The following is a 22,480-nucleotide window of genomic DNA, read 5'->3' on the forward strand; positions in this document are numbered from 1 at the left end:
GCAATCGAGTTATCGATGCTCGACCCAGCCATGGTAATTTCACATAGAAAATGTAAGGAAAGCAGCCGGGACCACATGAATTGCTCAAGTGAGCCCGGGTGCTTGAGTCATTGATGCTGGAGTGAGCGGTGTTTTACTGTATCTTGAAGAATTTATTTTTTTCCTCAAATGTGTTTTTAATTCACCTAATAAAAGATATTCAAACCACCACAATAATGGTAAAATAATAACATTTATTATACACCTGTATAAATGCTGTAAAAAGGTATGTACCTAGATGTTGTATTAAGCTGCAATGGACTTTGCCAGGCCTTTTCACACTAGGTGCTTAAATGCCTTGTGTGATCCACTCTTGCAAAATCGAAAAAAAGAACACCAACTATAGAATCCCTGATCAATCTACTATTATATTAACCATATAATTATATCTTCAATATGCAGAAATTTCCTACTACTATCAAGCAACCTTCAGAAATTATGTATAACTTTCAGTATTGAAAAATAAATACTAAAAATTATTTTTTTGTTGTTGTTTTTACTGTGTTTAACATCACACCTTCACAAATATAGGTCATATGATGACTATGCAACTTTTGAAGTGAAGCAAAACCCTGGGTTCCTCTGCAAGCATTATTTCAGGCATGTGTGGGCACCTAGGTATGATCACGTACCTTCTACCATCCAACTAGATGGCTTTCTTATCTGACGAGTTCTACACTCCATGTAAGGTTCAGATTTTGTTTGTTTGTTTGTTTTAGGTTTAACGTTGTTTTTCCAAGTATTTCAGTTATGTAACAGCGGGCAGTTATCCTAACCAGTGTTCCTGGGTTCTTTACAAGCAAAAACCTGTTCTCTGCAAGTAACTGCCAACTTCACATCATGAATCAGAGGTGGAGGACGAATTTTTTGAGATGAAATGTCTTTTATCAAATCAAAACAGAGAACATAAGCCAAGCCTGGAGATGGAACTCACTTCCCCACGACACATAGATCTGTGCTCTCCCTATTGAGTTAAGAAGGCCAGTTGGCTCTGCAAGATTTTGTACCCGAAGCAGTCACGGGGAAGTGATTTGAAGTCAGCGACCTTAACCACTTCACCCACACAGCCCCACTTGGGTTTTAAAAAACCCTTTGACAAATATGGTGAATCAAACAACGACATACAAACTTTTCAAAAAAACCCATTCTATTCTTCTCAATCACACATACCGAAACAAGCTTTCACTGTAGCCAAATGCATTCCCAAGTCTTGACTGTCATATCTGAACATCCTTTGAGCAATCAGCAGTGAGGCCTTCCCAATTATTTCACTGGTTCCAAAACCACATATTTCCTCTTCTGGATCTGCTGGTATGCCCATGAATGTTTCCAGAGATTTATTCATGCAATCAATCAGGTCTGTCTGGTTTCTGAAAACAGAAAGTGTTTTTGCATTACAGCATGCAAATTTCAGTGATGACAACAAAAACATTTTGCAGTTGAGACACATAAAAGCTCCACTTTTAAACCTTATCTTTTAGAGCTACTATGTCAGCAAATAGTTATACATAGCTAATGTTCTCTATTTACATAATTAAATTTGTACAGTATTGTAATGTACTTAGCTTTTGGACTTGTTTAACAGCCACATAGTTTTTTATCCCATTTTTTACACCTTTATATATATATTATATTGTACCCATTTTAAAGCAACAAAGCTATGAATAGTTTTTTGAGCTACATAGATTTTAGAGGTTTTATAGAGCTATACAGATATTGGACACTTTTTTTAAAGTTATGGGTACATAGCTTTTAGATCCATCTTTAGAACTACTTGTTTATAATCACAACAGATGCAGAATTTTTCAAGGTGTGATGAAAGTGTATGATGTTCATTTGCTGTCCAATCATTAAATATCATCAGCATGAAGTTCCATACATCAGTCAAAACTCTATTCTGTAGCCAAATCTGCTATTTCAAAGATATATATTTTCAACTAAAGATAAAATGAGCCGCACCATGAGAAAACCAACATAATGTATTTGTGACCAGCATGGATCCAGACCAGCCTGCGCATCCACCCAGTCTGGTCAGGATTCATGCTGTTCGCTTTCAAAGCCTATTGCAATTAGAGAAACCGTTAGCGAACAGCATGGATCCTGACCAGACTGCGCGGATGCGCAGGCTGGTCTGGATCCATGCTGGTCGCAAATGCACTATGTTGGTTTTCTCATGGTGCGGCTCAAATTTATGTTCATGCATTTTTAATTGTTTACCAATCTTAATTTCATGGATTTATGCAACCATGAAAATTAATCCCAAATGAATTCCGATTACACAGCAGAAAACAATCTGCTCAAAATGTGGAGGAGAAATTTATACCCTGAAATAACACCTTGTCAGAAAAACATTTTGGGTCATTTTACTCTAAAAACTAGAAATGTGTCCAAGGGACACAGATGACCCCACTACATGACAAAGGACACAAATTTTTTTCTAGGTCAGGGGCCATAACTCCTACAATACTGAATGAATCCGGACGCGAAACCCCAGGTGCACAACTGCACATGCTGACCCACATTCCTGTAAACTTTGGTGACTCTAGGTCAAATACTTTTGGAGCTACGCATGACACAACATTAAAATGACCAATGTTTAACTAAGTCAGGGGCCATAACTCCTACATGACTGAATGAATCTGGACGCAAAATCCCAGGTGCACAACTGCACATGCTGACCAATTTTCCTGTAAACTTTGGTGACTCTAGGTCAAATACTTTTGGAGCTACGCGCGACACAACATTAAAATGACCAATTTTTAACTAAGTCAGGGGCCATAACTCCTACACAACTGAATGAATCTGGACGCGAAACCCCAGGTGCACAACTGCACATGCTGACCAACATTCCTGTAAACTTTGGTGACTCTAGGTCAAATACTTTTGGAGCTACGCGCGACACAACATTCTCGGAAGGACGGACAGAAGGACGGACAAGGGCAAATCTATATGCCCCCCCCAAAGTGGGGGCATAAAAATAGAACCAACCCTGAAAACAATATGTCATGAACATTTACATTCATGGCGATCATGTGTATGAAGTTTCATAAGAATCGCTTTAGATTTGTTTGTTCTAGGTTTTACCCAGTTTTCAATAGCATTTCAATCATGTAATGCCAGGCAGTCGACCTAACCAGTGTTCCTAGATTCTGTACCAGCCCAAACCTGTTCTCAGCAAGTAACTGCCATCTTCCCTACATGAATGAGAGGAGGAGGGCTAATGATTTCAGACACAATGCCTTTTATCAAAACGTCACAGAGAACATATGCCCCATCTGATGATCAAACTCATGACCCTGCGATTCATAGATCTGGACTCTCCCTATTGAGCTAAGAGGGCAGAATCCCTTTAGAAATGTACAAGAAGTCTGCTCCACATTTCTTTATCAACCAACAGACCAACTGAACCCGTGACCGTCAGACTGTAAAAAACCCCTCCTATATACCACCTTCAAACTTCATTTGCAGGGGTATAATGGTGAATCAATATAAAGTTGGCAACTTTGCATTTTGAATACTTACTTGCACTGTCCAGCAGACTGAACATTCACTGAAGAGTTAACCAGAAATCTAACATAAATTTCACAGGAACCGGAAACCTCTATGAGGTCAGTCAAATTACTGCACATATCCAATTGCACCGCATATCTGGGATCTGAAAGAAAAAAATTGTTTTTAATTCGCATAATTGTTGTTTGTTGCTGTTGTTAGATAACATACAGGCAGCCATGGTCATGGCTCTCAAATTTTTAAGGATGGATGAGAACACCAGACGGCGCTTTGAACATTATTTCAGACTGTCTGCTTGTACATCAAGAAGAACATTTCCCCTAAAACCTACTCGCCCTTAATGAACAGTCGCTCGCCCTAATAATATTACAACTAACGTGATGATATTTTTAATACTTTTATGAAAGAAGTATTATGTACAACAAACAAATTCACAGTAGACAAATAATATTCTCTAGTACACTACGTTTCCTTTTTGATTAATCATATTCGTTCTGCTTAAATTTTCTTTTCACAGGAGACATTTTTCTTTACCTTACACTGTATTTTTGTCATCACCACCCGTTCGCTCTCCAAATAAACTACGGCTGTCGGTTTGCCATGCTTTGACAAAGTATGGGAAAATAAACGGTGATGATAATAACATTAACTCAGATAAATAAGTTTATCTGAAGTGGCTTACGGTACATGGTTTTCTTGTCATAACTGCATCGATAATAATAATAATCACAGTCTAGCGCGCAATCATTATCGGTAAGTGATTGAATTTTAAAGCATCTACCGACACAAAGTTTGTTATCGTTTTTTGCGATGTAATTCAAAACATTTCTTGCTGAACTTCGGTAAAGTTACAATTTAAAAAGCAATCGCCAGATCGGTCGAGTATACAGCCAGGTCCACTCGTCCTATCCAGACTTTTACTCGCAAATGTGAGCGGGCGAGTGGAATTTTACACCCCTGCACAATATGGAGCAAATAACTTTCTCTCTGTTTATTTACCTGTTTATGCAACCTTATATTTGTAATTATAAACTATTATTACCTTCACAATACTTGTATCTGTATTGCTCCTCATACTTTTCAATTGCTGTATCCAATGCCATCTTTTTCAAATCCGCATTACAATCAGGCTTAGCTTGGTTTATACATTGATAAGCATAATGATATGCCCTGAAACAAAAGTCAGAATGACATCGATAAATATTTTCTATAGATATTTACAACTATTTGCAATGAAGTTTAATTTACCTGAATTAAGTCTTGAACTATAGAACCTTCCTTGAAAGGTCACCGTTTTCACTTCATGATTACTGAAGTTTACCTGTTATGAGTGACATTTTGTCTATAAACATAATTTCATTTCCCAAGGTTGGTCTTCATTGGCAAGTTTTACTGTACATATTCAAAAAAGAGTTTAGATAAACAACAGCTATTTATTAAACATATACGCTCGCCACGATGGTCAGACTCAGTCATCTACTGAGCACAGGCAATCATACAGTAAGTCAAAGTGTTCTTTCGTGATTGAGCAACTGTATTCAGTCTCGAGGTCCCTTGGACCTTGACCTTTGGGTTACCGATACCCAAAAGAATAAGGGTCATGTACTGACCACACAGAATCATCATATGATTGATCAATAATCAGTTACTGATGAAAAACCAAGTGGTCTACTCACTAAAGGACAAACAGGCAGACAGACAGACAGACAGGCAACAAGCAAGAAAATATACCCCCTCTTTTTCAAAGGTGGGAAATTAATAGCATTTTCGCATTGTTTGGAAAGCTCTATTCAAAACTGAATTAAAGATAATCTTCAGAAGCCCAATTTTAAGTTATTTTTTTTCTAAGAAAACTAACCACAAATTTCCCCTTTTAAAAAAGTTGTAGAAAAGTACACATAAAAAGATTCAATTTAAAACTCATCCAAAATTTACAAATATTGTTGACAAGTAAAACATTCCACCATTTTTTTAAAAATTAACATAAACACTGAACTCACATCCAAAACAAAGCTTAGTGCTAAATAACCATGACATTTAATTAGCATGATAAACAGCTGAATTCAAAGGTACCAACCTGCATGTTCTCTTCCATGCCATGTGGTCGTAATATTGCCCAAGCCCAAGTGTTAGATTGACACAGTCATTCACAGTCTCTTCCATGTCAAGGTAGCATTCACCTGTATAAACATATGAAAACATTCACTGAAATCATATTAACATCATTTTTCATTTAAACAAAGAGTCACTGACAGACTAACAAAATTTCATGAATTCCTTACAAAGTCTAACCTATTCTCCACAAGCAGCTTTCAACTTCTTCGCATTAGATACATAATGATTTCTGCCAGTCATCACTGGAATCTGAACACTCTCTCCAAGAATTTAAAGCTATGACCACATGGCAGTGTGATCTACCCAATGAGCTAACTGGATGGGCCAATGATGTATCAGAAGTATTTAGTACAGTATAACCTAGGCAGGCTAATGATATATCAGATATAATTAGATTATTACGATGTTGGTGGGCCAATGATGTTTCAGATATATTTAGTACAGTACAACCTGGTAGGGCCAATGATATATCAGATGTATTTAGTATAGTGCAACCTGGGTTGGCTAATAATGTATCAGATATATTTAGTATAGTGCAACCTTGGTGGGCTAATGGTATATCAGATATATTAAGTACAGTTAAACCTTGGTGAGCCAATGATATATCAGATATATTTATTACAGTACAACCTGGGTGAGCCAATGATATATCACATATATTTATTACAGTACAACCTGGGTGAGCCAATGATATATCAGATATATTAGTACAGTTGTCCAAAGCATGTTTTTTATAAAACAGTTGGATTATATGTCATCTTGTCATCTAAGTTGCTATTTATACAAGCTACTTTTTCTATGTCACTAACTCGCCATAGTGCACCAATTACAGGTTATAAGAATTGTCTCAAGAAATATGCATAAGTTCTGAAGCGGATATACTGTGCAACTTAAGAAGCGCAATATTATTCCACAAACAAGAGCTGTCACTAATGGTGACAAATGCCCCCACAGCGCCTTGACCTTTGACCTGGTGACCTTGACCTTTGACCTGGTGACCCCAAAGTCAGTAGGGGTCGTGTACTCAATAAGTACTATCAGCATGTGAAGTTTGAAGGTCCTGGGTGCAGTGGTTCGCGAGTAAAGTGCCTTCATGCAAAAAGTTAACGTTGTGAAGTTAATGTTGTGACGAACTAACGGACGGACAATTGAAAACTAATATGCCTCCCTTCGGGGGCATAAAAAACGAGTGCATATTTCTCGATGCAAATCTAAAAATCTTTTTAATACATAGGCATCTACACTTCAAATCATTATATAAATGATTTAAATTTGTTATGAAACCTAAGGGAAACTGAAAATATTGTTGTTTAAGAACTTTTAAACGAAACATCATACATGAAACTGACGTCACAAATGACGTCACACACCCGAAATGAAATCTGAACATCAATATGGAAAAAATTGCTTTTTCGGGTTCCATTGAAATTTAACAGAGTTTATAAATTAGTATGTAATAATTTTGAAAATGCAGTATCCCTGTTGTTTTTTTTCTAAGATATACATGTAGTCTTTTTATACAAGTGTGAGGGAGTGGTAATATATCAGTAGTAGTTACCTTGGCAATCTGAGGGGGACACACCCAAAGCTTCTTTAACTGCATCAGATTTTTCTTGCAAGGCATCGTTAACTTCTGCCCGTGAGCAGGATGTCTCCTTGTCCCCGTTCCTTGGTAAGAACAGTTTTGTAGCATTTACACCACAGTTGAGGAGTTCCGAATATGCTCTGAAATTTATTTGTAAAGTAGTAGAAGATAATGATAATAATAGTAATAATAAGTCAATAATACAGTAAAAATATATGTACAGCAAAGGATGATAAGAATCAAATGATAATGGTATCAAAAACAACAATCAAACAAAGATACCAACAATATAAACAATTAAATGTATAACCTAAACTCTGTATTTCATTGTTTTTTTTTGTGGGTGTGTGTGTGGGGGGGGGGGGGGGCAAATATACAGGAAATGCTGCTGTTACATGAACTTACACTACTGTTCACCAAAAAAGACCATGGTGATAGTCTTCAAATTTCACAATATCAATTAATGTTGAAACATGTATCAACTTTATAACATAACAAATACCACATAATTCAATATTTTTTCATGTTTATATTTTATGAGTTTAACATCAATTTCTTTCTAACCTTCACCAAATTCTTCAAGGTGTGACTGATTCTTTTAGCAGCTTTACTACAGATGTTACAAACTACATAAATTAAAACAATCATTATATATCATTATACAAAATATACATAACGCCTTTTTCATGATGAACACATTCAAAGGTGCTTTATATACAAAGGCAGCCACTCAGGGTGTAAAATTCATCACCTGCCAGTACAGAAAGAGATTGATTTGACCAGAGGGACAGAGCAAGAAACTAGAATGTGTCTGTAGGACACAGGGTGTGCCCCCCATTGGTACATTTGTCACAAATAAGGGGAAATAATTCAAATGTTTGCAGTGAAAAGGATTCATTATTCTTAAGGCCATATATTTTTGATCTAAGAGCATCACAAACAAAAAATCCACTATTTTGGCTATTTCAAGGGCCATAACTCTGTAATAAGCGCAAAGATTCTCAAGAAGAATGCCAAGTGTGAAAGGTCACATCATGATAAAGACTCAAGCAAGGTTTCATGAATTTACATTAAATACTTTTTGAGCTTAGGCACATAATTAGGTGAAAATGTGCATTTTTTTACTATTTCAGGGGCCATAACTTTAAAAATAGGGGGTAGAGCCAGCCAAAAAATAAAAGGTGTGCAAGTTTATATCATGATAAAGACTCATACAAGGTTTAATCAATTTATATGAAATACTTTTTAAGCTAGGCACGTCACAAGGTGACAATGTGCATTTTTGACTATTTCAGGGGCCATAACTCAAGGGGCGGAGCCAGACAAAAAATAGGAGGTGCACAAGTTCATATCATGATAAAGACTCATGCAAGGTTTCATCAATTTATATGAAATACTTTTTGAGCTAGGCGCGTTACAAGGTGAAAATTATGACTTATGCGAGTTTTCAACCATTTATATTAAATACTTTTTGAGCTAGGTGTGTAACAAGGTGAAAATGTACATTTTTGACTATTTCAGGGGCCATAACTCTAAAAATAGGGGGCAGACCAAAATGAAAAATAGGAGGTGCACAAGTTCATATCATGATTAAGAATCATGCAAGGTTTCATGAATCTATATCAAATACTTTTTGAGCTAGGCATGTCACAAGGTGAAAATGTACATTTTTTACTATTTCAGGGGCCGTAACTCTAAAAATAGGGGGCAGAGCCAGACGAAAAATAGGAGGTGCGCAAGTTCATATCATGATAAAGACTCATGCAAGGTTTCATCAATTTATATCAAATACTTTTTGAGCTAGGCGCTTCACGAACTTCGGACGGATGGATGCATGGACGGACGGACGCACGGACAAGACCAAATCTATATGCCCCCCACCACTCATGGGGGGCACAAAAATCCCCATATTAGAGAGAGAGAGAGAAATCTTTCAAATAAAGGCATGTCTGGCTAATTTAGCCTAGCTCTTTGTGAATAGACAGTCTTGTTCCTTAATATGCACAGTGTAAAGGACCAATACACCTGAAGCGACCTTTCCTGGGAAAAACAAGTACATGTACTTGACTCTTAGGTGGGAAACACTTGAGAGAATCTCAGAAATTTCCAGATACTGGACTGGGCCACCTATTATTATTACTGCCCAGATCTCCTTGAACCACTTAGTTTTAACATTTTATTAAAATAGCTAATAAACTAGAAGATGCTTTTGTATAAAAGCACATGTCTCCCTCAAAGCATAGTAGTAATAGGCTAAAAGTAAATAGGGGACAGGAGTGAAACTCAAAGAGAAACTGATGGTTGGCTTAGTGACTGAAATGCAATAGGGATCATCTACAACTGCGTATCCAATCATCCCATAAAGTTTCAATGATCTGGATCAAGTAGTTCTCAAATTATGGATAGGAAACAGTTTTCTATGTTCTGGCCCCTGTGACCTTGACCTCCAAAAGAATGGCTCCAATATCAATCGGGGTCAGCTACTAGGCATATCCGGTCAAGTGGTTCTCAAGTTATGGATCTGATACGGTTTTCCATGTTCTGGCCTACTGGAAATTGTTTTCCATGTTCTGGTCCAAGTGACCTGCCCTTTGAGCGAGTAACCCCAAAAACAAAAGAACAAAAGGGGTCATCTACTCTGTAAGCTGTATCACCCTATTAAGTTAGAAGGGTCTAGGTCCAATGGTTCTCCAGTTATTGGTTGGAAATGAAGTGTGAAAGTTCTCAAGTAACTGATCAGAAATGGTTTTCCATGTTGAGGCCCCTGTGACCCTGACCATTGATCGAGTGACCCCAAAAACAACAGGGGTCATCTACTCCATAAGCCTATTGCCCTATGAAGGTCGAAGGTTCTATGTCAAATGATTCTACAGTTATTGATCAGAAATGGTTTTCAATGTTCTGTACCCTGTGACCTTAACCTATGATCAAGTGACCCCGAAATCAACTGGTGTCATTTACACCACATTTTCAATCATCCCATGAAGTTTCAACATTCTTGGTTATGTGGTTCTCAAGTAACTGATCGGAAAAGGTTTTCTATGTTCAGGCTACTGTCACTTGACCTTTAATAGACTGACTCAAAAAGCAATCGGGTCATCTACTCAGTAAGCCCTATCACCCTATGAAGTTTGAAGGTTCTATGTAAAATGGTTCTCCAGTAATTGATCAAAAATGAAGTGTGACAGACAGACAAACCAACAGGGCAAAAACAATACCAGTGGGGGTGGGGGAGACATAATGAATGTACTTTTTACATTTTGTAAAACTTTGCCCAAAAAAATCTGGATGCAAGCCCCTTAATCACAAATGAGGGAATCACAACAAAGAGCCATGAACGACACAAAGTTCTGCTTGTTGTACATTTTATGTCTTCTTTTGATTACTTATAAACTGGTATTATAATAACAGAATGACATTATTACTGAACTTACAAGCAAAGTGCAGCTTCATTTCCATAAGCAACCGATGTCCGATTAGCAATTCTCTTTGCACAGTGTCCAATTACAACGTCGTTTACAAAGTCCGGATCAGAGCAGTCATTCCCTTCACTTGGTAAAGCTGCTGGAGCTATAAAAGGTAAAAATCAGTGAGGTAAATGATGGTGTCAAATAAAATGCCTTTTAATGTTTGGATTACTGTTTCTTTTAGAAGCAAGTTACCTAAAATAAACAGATGTACTAATCACATCTTTTTTCAATTGAAGTATTTATGTAATACACTGAATGTTTCCATTTCTATGACAGGGCTTAATTTTAAATCATTAATATTGGTTGGGAATTATTTTTCAAGGTTTTAATGTTTGCATCAAACCATTTATCCCAGCAAACACATAAAATTTCCAATGTACTGTATCTTCAAACGTTGAAATCCATGAACTTATATCCCCAAGTAACTGCAGTTTTGTCCTAAACCATGAAATTTTATTCCCATGAAATTAAACAATGTGACTTGAGAATTTTTTTTTTACCTTAACCATATCAGCCACATTTGACATTTCAAACCTAGGTCTTCATATAGGCTTGCTACACACCAAGTTTGGTGACAATATGTCAGGCAGAACAAAAGGTATTGACAGGAAACCTGGAATCTGACACGAACAAGCCTGCCAGTTGCCAACTGACCCCAACAATGACTAATCTATTTTTTCTTAAATGAGGTTACCTGAGGTTAAAAATCTATACATATGTATTTTAACTCTTACCATGCCAAATTTCTATGATGAACTTGTCCATCTTTCAATTTGAAAAGCAAAATTAATGATTTAAAGGGATGATTACCAAAAGATACTGGATGAATGGGAAACAATGCACATCTTGATCAGACTGCAGAGACCAGCTAGCTGATCATGAACAAGACTGGTCGCAAAGGCAGGATCAATCCTTTCAAGCATGATAAGGGTTATTAAAACTTAACAGATGCACTTTTTAGGTTCCATTAAACACACAGAAAGACATTCTAAAAATATATTCTTACCATCACATTCTGAGAATGGCCTTGGCTGAGATTTATTGTAGCAATTTCCAACATTTCTCTCAACTTCCATATATTCTAATAACTTGACAAACTCGAGATATATTTGTTTGTCTAGGGAATCATTCTCATTTAGCGGCTCTTCGAATGTACATTCTGTGGGGATTAGGAACTTCAGACACGTCAGTGTATATTTCAACATTCTGAAAATAAAGAAAATCGAGCGATGTCAACATTGAATGACATATGTCCTATGAAAATGCTTGATAAAACATTATTTAGTTAAAACACGAGGCGTAACTTAACATCATACAATCATGACAGGGTGCACATGTTTACTATACCAGATGTTGACGCTGTATACCAAGTTTCGTTAGAATTGGATGGAAACTGAAAGCAGGGTTGAGTACATAATGTTTTAATTTGTTTTGTTTATTTTGGGTTAAGTCCCATTTTTTAAACAGTATTTCAATTCTGTAATGGCAAGCAGTTAATCTAACCAGTGTTCCTTGATTCTGTACCAGAACTGACCTGTTCTACACAAGTAACTACCAACTTCCCAGCATAAATTAGCGGTGGAGGACAAATGAGTCCAGACACAATTTTTAATCAATCGTCACAGAGAACATACACTTCAGCCAGGGTAGACCTCATGATCCCATGATCCTGTAGAGATCTGCACTCTAAGGAGCTAAGCGTGGGGACTATAATGTTCTAATGTAGCTGTCCAAACAATGGCCACAGCTTGAAAAAAAAATTAGACAAGAAAGTCCTGATAATATGAGCATGTCAACTTCATACCGATGTTGTATACCAAGTTTCATTTGAATTGGATGTAAACTAAGGGAGGAATTGTGTACACAGTATACAGATGTAGCTGGAATATTTCAAAGTTCAAGAAAGGGCAATAGCTCAAAAAACGAACCTGACATGAAAATCTTGACAATATGCAAATGTTCAGTGCATGCTAATGATATATACCAAGTTTCATTTGAACTGGAATGAATCTCTAGGAGTTGAGTACTGACAAGTAAGTAAGTAAGAAACAAATTTATTTCTAAAGGCTACACACTGGGTTTCCCTATCTACCATGTGGGCCTCAACATAATACAGTATTCAAAGACTGGCCAAGAGGACCCAACTGGTTTTGGGCTGACAAAAGCGCTCTTCCCACAAGACAGATGAACACTTCAAACACTAAATGCCTCCTGGGTCTTTGACACCATGGAGCATAAAAATTATGGGAATACTGGAAATGTTTACTGCTATTTAGCTATCACCAACATTCTTGAAGTATATATATAACAGTGTTCCTAAATGATCGCAATAAATAGCTTGGAAGTGTTAATTAATCAAATATACGGAAAGTCAAGGTGACAACATAAGATTATAGTCATTCAATGAACATAAATATATCTCACAGTAAAATTACACCTGGTACACAAAATCATACAGTTAAACTCGTATTAGATATCCCCTCTGTTCAGCGGACACCTGTCATAAACATCCACTGTTTTTATTTACAAAAAGGCCAATTTGCTACAATAAAAGTTGGTTTATTCTACTTTATTTTAAACTGACTTCAAAACAAGTTTTGCAGCTTATAATAATCATTGTCGGCACCTCATTTCAATGCCGATGATATCCATCACCACCAGGGTATGGGAAAAGAGGTCAGCTTCCCTTTTAATGCTGAGCACGAAGCTATGAAACTACTGATACCATTCTTTCTATACATTTAGTAATAGGCAAGCAGAAAGCAAACCCTTTGTGACTTCACACACTCAAAGGAAAGGCTCTACAGAAGAGGAAAATCATCTGATCTGTAATACGCAACTCATTCTTCTGCCTTGTTCTTAAGGCAGTTGTTTAATATCAACTCAAAAGAATGACTTTTTTATCTAAAATGTAAACTGCAAAATGAACCTTAAATAATCATTACCTTGTCAACGCAAGTTTCTAGACCTGTTGATGCAAGCTACGAAAAGTTAATGAAATTAAATTAAGTTTAATGTAGAATATTACCGGCAGTGCTTTCCATCTTGTTTCTCATAGAAGTTCATGCTGATGTAACTGGCTTTCGTACAGTGCATTACATCATGGAAATTGTCCATGAAGGCATCCCTTACACAGTTATCATTCTCGATTTCCTCTACAATGAAAAAGCATACGACAAATGATCAAATTTTAAAAATTATGTATTTCATCTAAAGAATATTTTCCTAGTTTTTGCTAATCATCAGTATGTAAATAGTTTTTGTTCCGTTAAAAGCCTTATCAAGCAGTATTTCACTTCATGACTCTTTATATAAACCACCAGTCTATAGTTTGAGATATGTGACCAGTCTATAGTTTGTGATATGTGACCAGTCTATAATTTGTGAGATGTGACCAGTCTATAGTTTGTGATATGTGACCTGTCTATAGTTTGTGATATGTGACCAGTCTATAATTTGTGAGATGTGACCAGTCTATAGTTTGTGATACGTGACCAGTCTATAGTTTGTGATATGTGACCTGTCTATAGTTTGTGATATGTGACCAGTCTATAATTTGTGAGATGTGACCAGTCTATAGTTTGTGATACGTGACCAGTCTATAGTTTGTGATATGTGACCAGTCTATAGTTGGAGATATGTGACCAGTCTATAGTTGGAGATATGTGACCAGTCTATAGTTTGTGATGTGACCAGTCTGTAGTTAGTGATATGTGACCAGTCTATAGTTTGTGATATGTGACCAGTCTATATCCAACGCATGCTTACTTGGCTAATAAATCAAAACTTTAAAACTACAACTACAAAAATTATCTCTGGTGTCATGTAATATGTGTGCATGTATTCCTGTTTTGCATCTTTTTAAACAGAATTTCAGTTGTCTACTTGTAGCAGTGGGCACAATGCCCAACTTTATAGTGGCATGATACCCCATCCAGTCACATTATAATGACACTGGTCTGACCATGACCAGTCCTAGAACTATCCTTTTAATGCTGAATGCCAAGGTCATGTAATAAAACACATATTGAATGGCTTGCTGGTCAACAGTCAAAACTATACAGCAGTCAAAGCTAGTAATATTGTATAAAATGGTGATTTCATATTCAATTTTCAATTTGCTATCAATTTTGAGGCAATAAAAAGCACTCAAGCAACAGACATATGAAATTTGAAACTTGTAATGGTATGTCTTAATACAGTTGAAACTTGGTATCCTCAACTCCAAAAGATCAAGTATTTTACTTCAAAATAATCAACTTAAGATGATATTCTGTGTATGTGTTTACCAGACGGAACTTAAAAATGTCTTCCAGATAGCTTGACATTTAAGAAAATTGAGTTTAAGATGTAGTTTCAACTGTGTATGCCATTAAACCTTTACTATGTTTCACCAGTCATTTAGTAAGATAGAAACACTTTCGTTTTTATAAATTTGCTCCAAGTTTGCCATAAATTCATAACATGATTCTAGTTTCTGTATGCCAAGTTCAGGCTTTATTTTACATTATCTGGACAACTGATCCATTACTTTTGGTTTATCAAATGTGCAGAACTACTTCAGAGGAAAATTAACCTCTCAAGGGCAGAATCTTCTATACAAGAGGGTCATGATGACCCTGTATTGCTCACCTGAGTAATATGAGCCACATGTTTCAAATGGCAAACTGATGCTAAAATATTAAGAATGTAGATCAGTAGGTCACATTCATGGATACTGAAAGTCAGTTTTAAGATCGGTGTGCAAAACTGTACATGTATCTTAAAAAAAAAGAAAGTAAGTCAGTAGGTCAAGGTCCCACTCATGTTATTCCTTATCACTTGGGGCCTCTATTCACCCCAGGGGTATAATTTGAACAAACTTGTTAGATATTCACCTGGCAATGATACATACCAAATATCAAAGGCCTAGGCTTTGAACTTTCAGACAAGAAGATTTTTTTTCCTATATGAGACTATGTTAAACTTTGTACCCCAAGGGCAGGGCCTCTTTTCACCCTAGGGACATAATTTGAACAAATTGGTAGAGAAACACTAGGAAAGGCAACATACCAAATATCAAAGCCTAGGCCTTGCAGTTTCAGGTAAGAAGATTTTTGAAGTATTTTTCCTATACAAGTCTATGAAAAACTTGAGACCCCACGAGGCAGGGCCTCTTTTTACCCCAGGAGCATAATTTGAACAATTTTGGTAGAGGACCACAAGGCAATGCAACATACAAAATATCGAAGGCTTTGGTCTTGTGGTTTTAGACAAGAAGATTTTTAATTTTTTTACAAGTCTATGTAAAACTTGTGACCCCCAGGGTGGGGCCTCTTTTCACCCCTGGGGTACAATTTGAACAATCTTGATAGAGGACCATAAGATGATGTCACAAGCCAAATATCAAGGCTCTACGCCTTGCGGTTTTGGACAAGAAGATTTTTAAAGATTTTCCTTTCGATTGCCATGGCAACCAGAGTTCTGCATGGAATTAAATTCTTTAAACAATTTTGAAAGGGGACTACCCAATGATCATTCCTGTGAAGTTTGGTGTATTTCTGCACAGTGGTTTTCAAGAAGAAGATTTTTTTAGAAAATGTTGACCGACGGACAACACGACGGACTATGGACGACGGACACTGAGCGGTCACAAAAGCTCACCATGAGCCTTTGGCTCAGGTGAGCTAATAAAAATATATTTTAACCCTCCCAATGTTAGCATGGCTCCCCAGCAGTCTGTGCTCTATGTAGTATTTATGTTTCATTGTGTCTGAAATGGCGGATGGACCGTAATTAAATCTGACACACTGACTGACCAGTGAGGCTCCCCTACAGTCTACACAGTCTAATGTTACCTCAGTAGGTATAGAAGCAGATATGATAGTTTCACACTGGTGTGACAAAATGTAGAAATGTATAACTGGCTTACTTGTACAGTTTGATCTGACTGAATCTGGCACTGTTAGGGTGGAGTTCTCTGGCATTTTGGTGCTAATTAGGTTATCAAGACTGCATTCTATGCCAATTCCTTTTGTGATGTTTTGTTTTGTACATCCCATAACATGAGTCAGGAAGCTGAAAAGAGTAAATCGTGTAAGTAAAGGTTAGACAATACTTAATATTCCCATTGTTATTTTCTATCAAAAAAAATAAAAATCATGTATAACATCTGACTGATCATAAGCATTTCCAGTCTGTCACTTCTTCTTGGACTGTACTTATCTTAAAGGTCTGTCTACAGGCAACCAAAAAAAAAAAAGGCGGAAAATATGGAGATGACCATAATATATAAACAAGAGGGCCATGATGGCCGTATATCGCTCACCTGTTATCATTGCACTTGAGGACAAGAAGGTCCTCAGAAAAAATATCAAAGTCCAAAGGACAGGAACAACAAAAGGAAGAAATTTAACCAAAATGAAAAAAAAAATTCTTACAAGGTACAGATATGTCAAAATACACCTAAAAATTGGAGGTACCATCCATGTTGTACCACAGGAAAGTGGTCTCGATTTTTTCCTACAGCCAATAATAAAAAAGTTACTAAAAATAAGCTATTTATAGTAACGTAAAAGGGAAGTAATTAAAAAAAAATTATTGTAAGTGAACAAAAGAAGGATCTGCCAGATAAATCTGTTGACATAAATGAAATTTCAGATCAGTATCTTCATTAGTTACGGAGATATACCCATTTTAATTTGAAATAAAGGGAGGTAATTTGACATAAAATCAGTCCATAGTTATCTACCCTGATTGGCTCAGTCCAACTAATGACAATAATGAAATTTCAAATAAGTCCTATAAGTACTTACTGATATAAATCCATTTTGATTACAATCAGGGGAGGTAATCAAAATAACTCTGGAACCTACGACTGGATCTGATTGGTCATGGAATCCAAGATTTATTGTTGTTGAAGATATTTTGGAAGTTTGTATCAAATAAAACCATAAATGAAGTCTCTATATGGCTGCAAAAGCCAAATTAGCCAATTCTGGACCTTTAAGGGGCCATAACTCTGGAACCCATGAAGGAATCTGGCCAGTTCAAAAAATGAATCAAGATCTTGTGGAGATACAAGTTGTGTGCAAGTTTGGTTAAAATCAAATCATAAATGAAGCTGCTATTGTACAGACAAGGCCAAAATAGTTAATTTTGGCCCTTTCAGGGGCCATAACTTTGGAACCCATTAAGGGATCTGGCCGGTTCAAGAAAGGAAGCGAGATCTTATGGTGACAAAAATTGTATGCAAGTTTGATTAAATTCAAATCATATATATTCTGAACGATCTTCTTGGCTCTGATTATCTAGTGTTTGAGAAGAACAAGAGGACCATGATGGTCCTGAATCGCTCACCTCTTCCCCTATGACCCAGTTTTGAGTATGACGTCGTTTTTTCTATTATTTGACATAGTGACCTAGTTTCTGAGCTCATGTGACCCAATTTGAACTTGACCTAGATATTATCAAGATAAAAATGCCGACCAATTTTCATGAAGATCCATTGAAAAATATGGTCTCTAGAGAGGTCACAAGGTTTTTCTATTATTTGACCTATTGACCTAGTTTTCAAAGGTACGTGACCCTGTTTTGAACTTTACCTAGATATCATCAAGGTGAACATTCTCACTAGTTTTCATGAAGATCTCATGAAAAATATGGCCTCTAGAGAGGTCACAAGGTTTTTTTATTATTTGACCTACTGACCTAGTTTTTTAAGGCACGTGACCCATTTCAAACTTGGCCTAGATATCATCAAGGTGAACATTCTGACCAATTTTCATGAAGATCCATTCAAGGGTATGGCCTCTAGAGAGGTCACAAGGTTTTTCTATTTCAAGACCTACTGAACTAGTTTTGAATCGCAGTTGACCCAGTTTCAAACCTGACCTATATATCATCAAGATCAACATTCAGACCGACTTTCATTCAGATCCCATGAAAAATATGGCCTCTAGAGAGGTCACAACGTTTTTTCATTATTTGACCTACTGACCTACTTTTTGATAGCACGTGACCCACTTTCAAACTTGACCTAGATATCATCAAAATGAACATTCTGACCAATTTTTATGGAGATCCATTCACAAGTATGGCCTCTAGAGAGGTCACAAGGTTTTTTTATTTTTAGACCTACTGACCTAGTTTTTGATTGCACATGACCCTGTTTCGAACTTGACCTAGATATCATCAAGATGAACATTCAGACCAACTTTCATACAGATCCCATGAAAAATATGGCCTCTTAGAGAGGTCACAAGGTTTTTCTATTATTTGACCTATTGACCTAGTTTTTGAAGGCACGTGACCCAGTTTCGAACTTGGCCTAGATATCATTAAGGTGAACATTCTGACCAATTTTCATGAAGATCTCATGAAATATATGGCCTCTAGAGAGGTCACAAGGTTTTTCTATTTTTAGAACTACTGACCTAGTTTTTGATCGCACGAGACCCAGTTTCGAACTTGGTCTAGATATCATCAAGATGAACATTCAGACCAAGTTTCATACAGATCCCATGAAAAATATGGCCTTTAGAGAGGTCACAAGGTTTTTCTATTATTTGACCTACTGACCTAGTTTTTCATGGCACGTGACCCAGTTTCGAACTTGACCTAGATATCATCAAGGTGAACGTTTTGACCAATTTTCATGAAGATCTCATGAAATATATGGCCTCTAGAGAGGTCACAAGGTTTTTCTATTTTTAGACCTACTGACCTAGTTTTTGAAGGCACGTGCCCCAGTTTCGAACTTGACCTAGATATCATCAAGGTGAACATTCTAACTTATTTTTATGAAGATCTTTTGGAATATATGGCCTCTAGAGAGGTCACAAGGTTTTTCTATTTTTAGACCTACTGACCTAGTTTTTGATGGCACATGACCCAGTTTCGAACTTGATCTAGATATCATCAAGATGAACATTCTGACCAACTTTCATAAAGATCCCACAAAAAATGTGACCTCTAGAGTGGTCACAAGCAAAAGTTTACGGACGCACGGACGGACGGAGTGACGGACGGACGGACGACTGACACCGCGCGATCACAAAAGCTCACCTTGTCACTTTGTGACAGGTGAGCTAAAAAGGACATTATTATACAAAATTTGAATGGTCTAAGGAGTAATCTCCTGTGATCTAAGACACAGTGTGAACACAGACTACCTAAAATCATTTGAGAGCATTTTATTACACCCGAGTATCTATGAAACTTTTATCTGGCGTAAAAAATATTTCTAGGAAGGAAAATGACTTTATATGATACACGTATATCAATATAAACTACGTATGAGCAGACGGCAGAGGTAAATGTATTTACCACCATCATACTTGTAAATTTCATTTCAGTTGTCACATGTCATTCAATCCCTGGTATGACCTACATATTAACAATATCTGACAATTTACTCACACTCCTATGATGACACCAAAAGGCTGAGCTTTCAAGAGGTCACAATACTCAACTGACTACAGTTGTTTACATGTCATCATATGAGCATAATATTATGAGCATTTTACCAGAAATTACATATTGAATGTTTGCATTCTGATACAATGTATGAGCATTAAATTTTACTTTTCTAACAGTTTTCAGCCTCGGAACACTTTAAAGATTCCCTATACATAATAGTTAATTGTAAACTACTTAAAAAGTTACTTCTGAAATACTTTCAAAAGTTCTTTCACCTGAGAACCTATGTTCACTGTTAACATAGAAAATACTATAAAATCAATTAATTTTTAGGGTTTTGTAAAAAAACAAGAGGGTCATGATGACCCTGGATCGCTCACCTGAGTAATATGAGCTACATGTTTCAAATGTCAAACTGATGATTTTTAAAAAATTTTTAGAAGATTTTCCGATGTACAATCAAGTAACCCCTGGGGCAAGGCCAATTTTACCCTGGGGGGGGTCATGATTTGAACAAAGTTTGTAGAAGTCTACTAGGCAATATTACATATCAAATATCTAAGATCTAGGCCTTCTGGTTTATTTTTAGCAAATTTATGAAGATTTCCCTATGTACAAGCAAGTAACCCCTGGGGGGGGGCAAGATTTGAACAAATTTTGTAGAGGTCCACTAGGCAATGCTACATGTCAAATATCTAAGCTCTAGGTCTTCTGGTTTAGTTTTAGAAAAATTTTCTATGTACAATCAAGTAACCCCATGGGGCGGGGTCAATTTGACTCTGGGGGTCATGATTTGAACAAATTTTGTAGAAGTCTACTAGGCAATGCTACATGTCAAATATCTAAGATCTAGGCCTTCTGGTTTATTTTGAGAAAGTTTTTGAACATTTTCCTATGTAAAATGAAGTGACCCCTGGGGCGCAGTCAATTTTGACCCCGGGGGTCATGATTTGAACAAATTTTGTAGAGTTCCACTAGGCAATGCTACATGTCAAATATCTACCTTAAAAACTCGAATATATTACGCAGTTTTTTTACGATTTTTTTCATTTTCTCAAAGGGGTGCGTAATATACACTAAGGTAGAGCTTCAAACACTTTTTCCCAACTTGAAAACCCGAAAATATCGGCGAAAATCGGATAATTTTCTCAAAAGTCATGTGTTTACATTTTGGGCCGTGCTTTTTTAACCTCCTCTTGAAGAGAGTTTTATTGGGTGGGTCTAAAAACACGTACGGAACCGAACCTCTCGTGATATATGGTAAATGTTGGTTTTCATTGCGAGTTCAAATTTTTGTATTTGTAAACTTAATTAATAAATATGGAGCATCGGATAATGTGTCAGTTTCATAATTAGGCAAAATAAGGAATTTCGCGGTTCCAGGTTGTAGGTGTTTGATCATTAAAATCATTATCTTTCAAGGATGCCCAAATAAATTGCAATTAAAACAGATTGCTATTTCTTTATCTCCAGCCAATTATTACTGATCAATACATTGAGTTTGTAAACAACGTTTTCTGACTGAATTTTGGGTGCATAATATATTCCAATGTAAGCATTTTCTCCAAGATTTTGATACAAGATCGGGGGTGCGTAATATACATGCTAGAGTGATATATTCGAGTTTTTACGGTAAGCTCTTGGCCTTCTGGTTTATTTTTTTAATTTTTTTGAAGATTTTCCTATAGAAATCTATGTAAAATCAAGTGACCCCTAGGGCGGGATCAATTTTGACCCCGGGGTCATGATTTGAAAAACTTTAGTAGAGGTCCACTAGTCAATGCTACATGTCAAATATCTAAGCTCTAGGGCTTCTGGTTTTTGAGAAGAAGATTTTTTAAGATTTTCCTATGTAAAATCAAGTGACCCCTGGGGCGGGGTCAATTTTGACCCCAGGGGTCATGATTTGAACAAATTTGATAGAGGTCCACTAGGCAATGCTTCACACCAAATATCTAAGCTCTAGGGCTTCTGGTTTTTGAACAGAAGATTTTTAAAGTTTTTCCTTTCGGTTGCCATGGCAACCAGAGTTCTGCATGGAATTCAATTCTTTGAATAATTTTTGTAGAGCTTCACCCAAAGAACATTCCTGTGAAGTTTGGATGAAATTGGCCTAGCGGTTTATGAGGAGATGTCGTTTAAAGTAAAAGTTTACGGACGTCGGACGCTGGACGCTGGACGGTGAGTGATCAGGGAGCTAAAAACAACAACATTTTGTAGCATCATGTCTAGGCAGATTCTAAATTTTTAACAGGAATAAATAGAAAATATGCCATTACATTAGGATTTCATTTCATGGATGACCGTAACCATGAAATTCATGAGAAATAGTTCCCCAAGAATATTGATAATTTCACAGTAA

At 36.6% G+C, this 22,480-nt stretch overlaps 1 protein-coding gene across 6 annotated transcripts in view; it reads right to left on the reverse strand.

Moving 5' to 3' along the window:
• Window positions 1–22,480, reverse strand: part of LOC123546327 (uncharacterized) — a 313,757-nt gene that overhangs the window by 180,140 nt on the left and 111,137 nt on the right. For all 6 annotated transcript variants that reach the window (XM_053551859.1, XM_053551862.1, XM_053551858.1 and 3 more), the window contains exons 43-51: window positions 16,631–16,776; window positions 13,748–13,874; window positions 11,726–11,925; window positions 10,684–10,819; window positions 7,223–7,389; window positions 5,627–5,729; window positions 4,592–4,719; window positions 3,562–3,694; window positions 1,210–1,409 (exon numbers count right to left, since the gene is read on the reverse strand). In XM_053551859.1, coding sequence (XP_053407834.1) covers window positions 1,210–1,409; window positions 3,562–3,694; window positions 4,592–4,719; window positions 5,627–5,729; window positions 7,223–7,389; window positions 10,684–10,819; window positions 11,726–11,925; window positions 13,748–13,874; window positions 16,631–16,776 — 1,340 coding nt within the window. The remainder of the gene's footprint in view (window positions 1–1,209; window positions 1,410–3,561; window positions 3,695–4,591; window positions 4,720–5,626; window positions 5,730–7,222; window positions 7,390–10,683; window positions 10,820–11,725; window positions 11,926–13,747; window positions 13,875–16,630; window positions 16,777–22,480) is intronic.

This window comes from Mercenaria mercenaria, chromosome 9 (genome assembly GCF_021730395.1).
Source record: "Mercenaria mercenaria strain notata chromosome 9, MADL_Memer_1, whole genome shotgun sequence".
NCBI classification, from domain to species: Eukaryota; Metazoa; Mollusca; class Bivalvia; order Venerida; family Veneridae; genus Mercenaria; species Mercenaria mercenaria.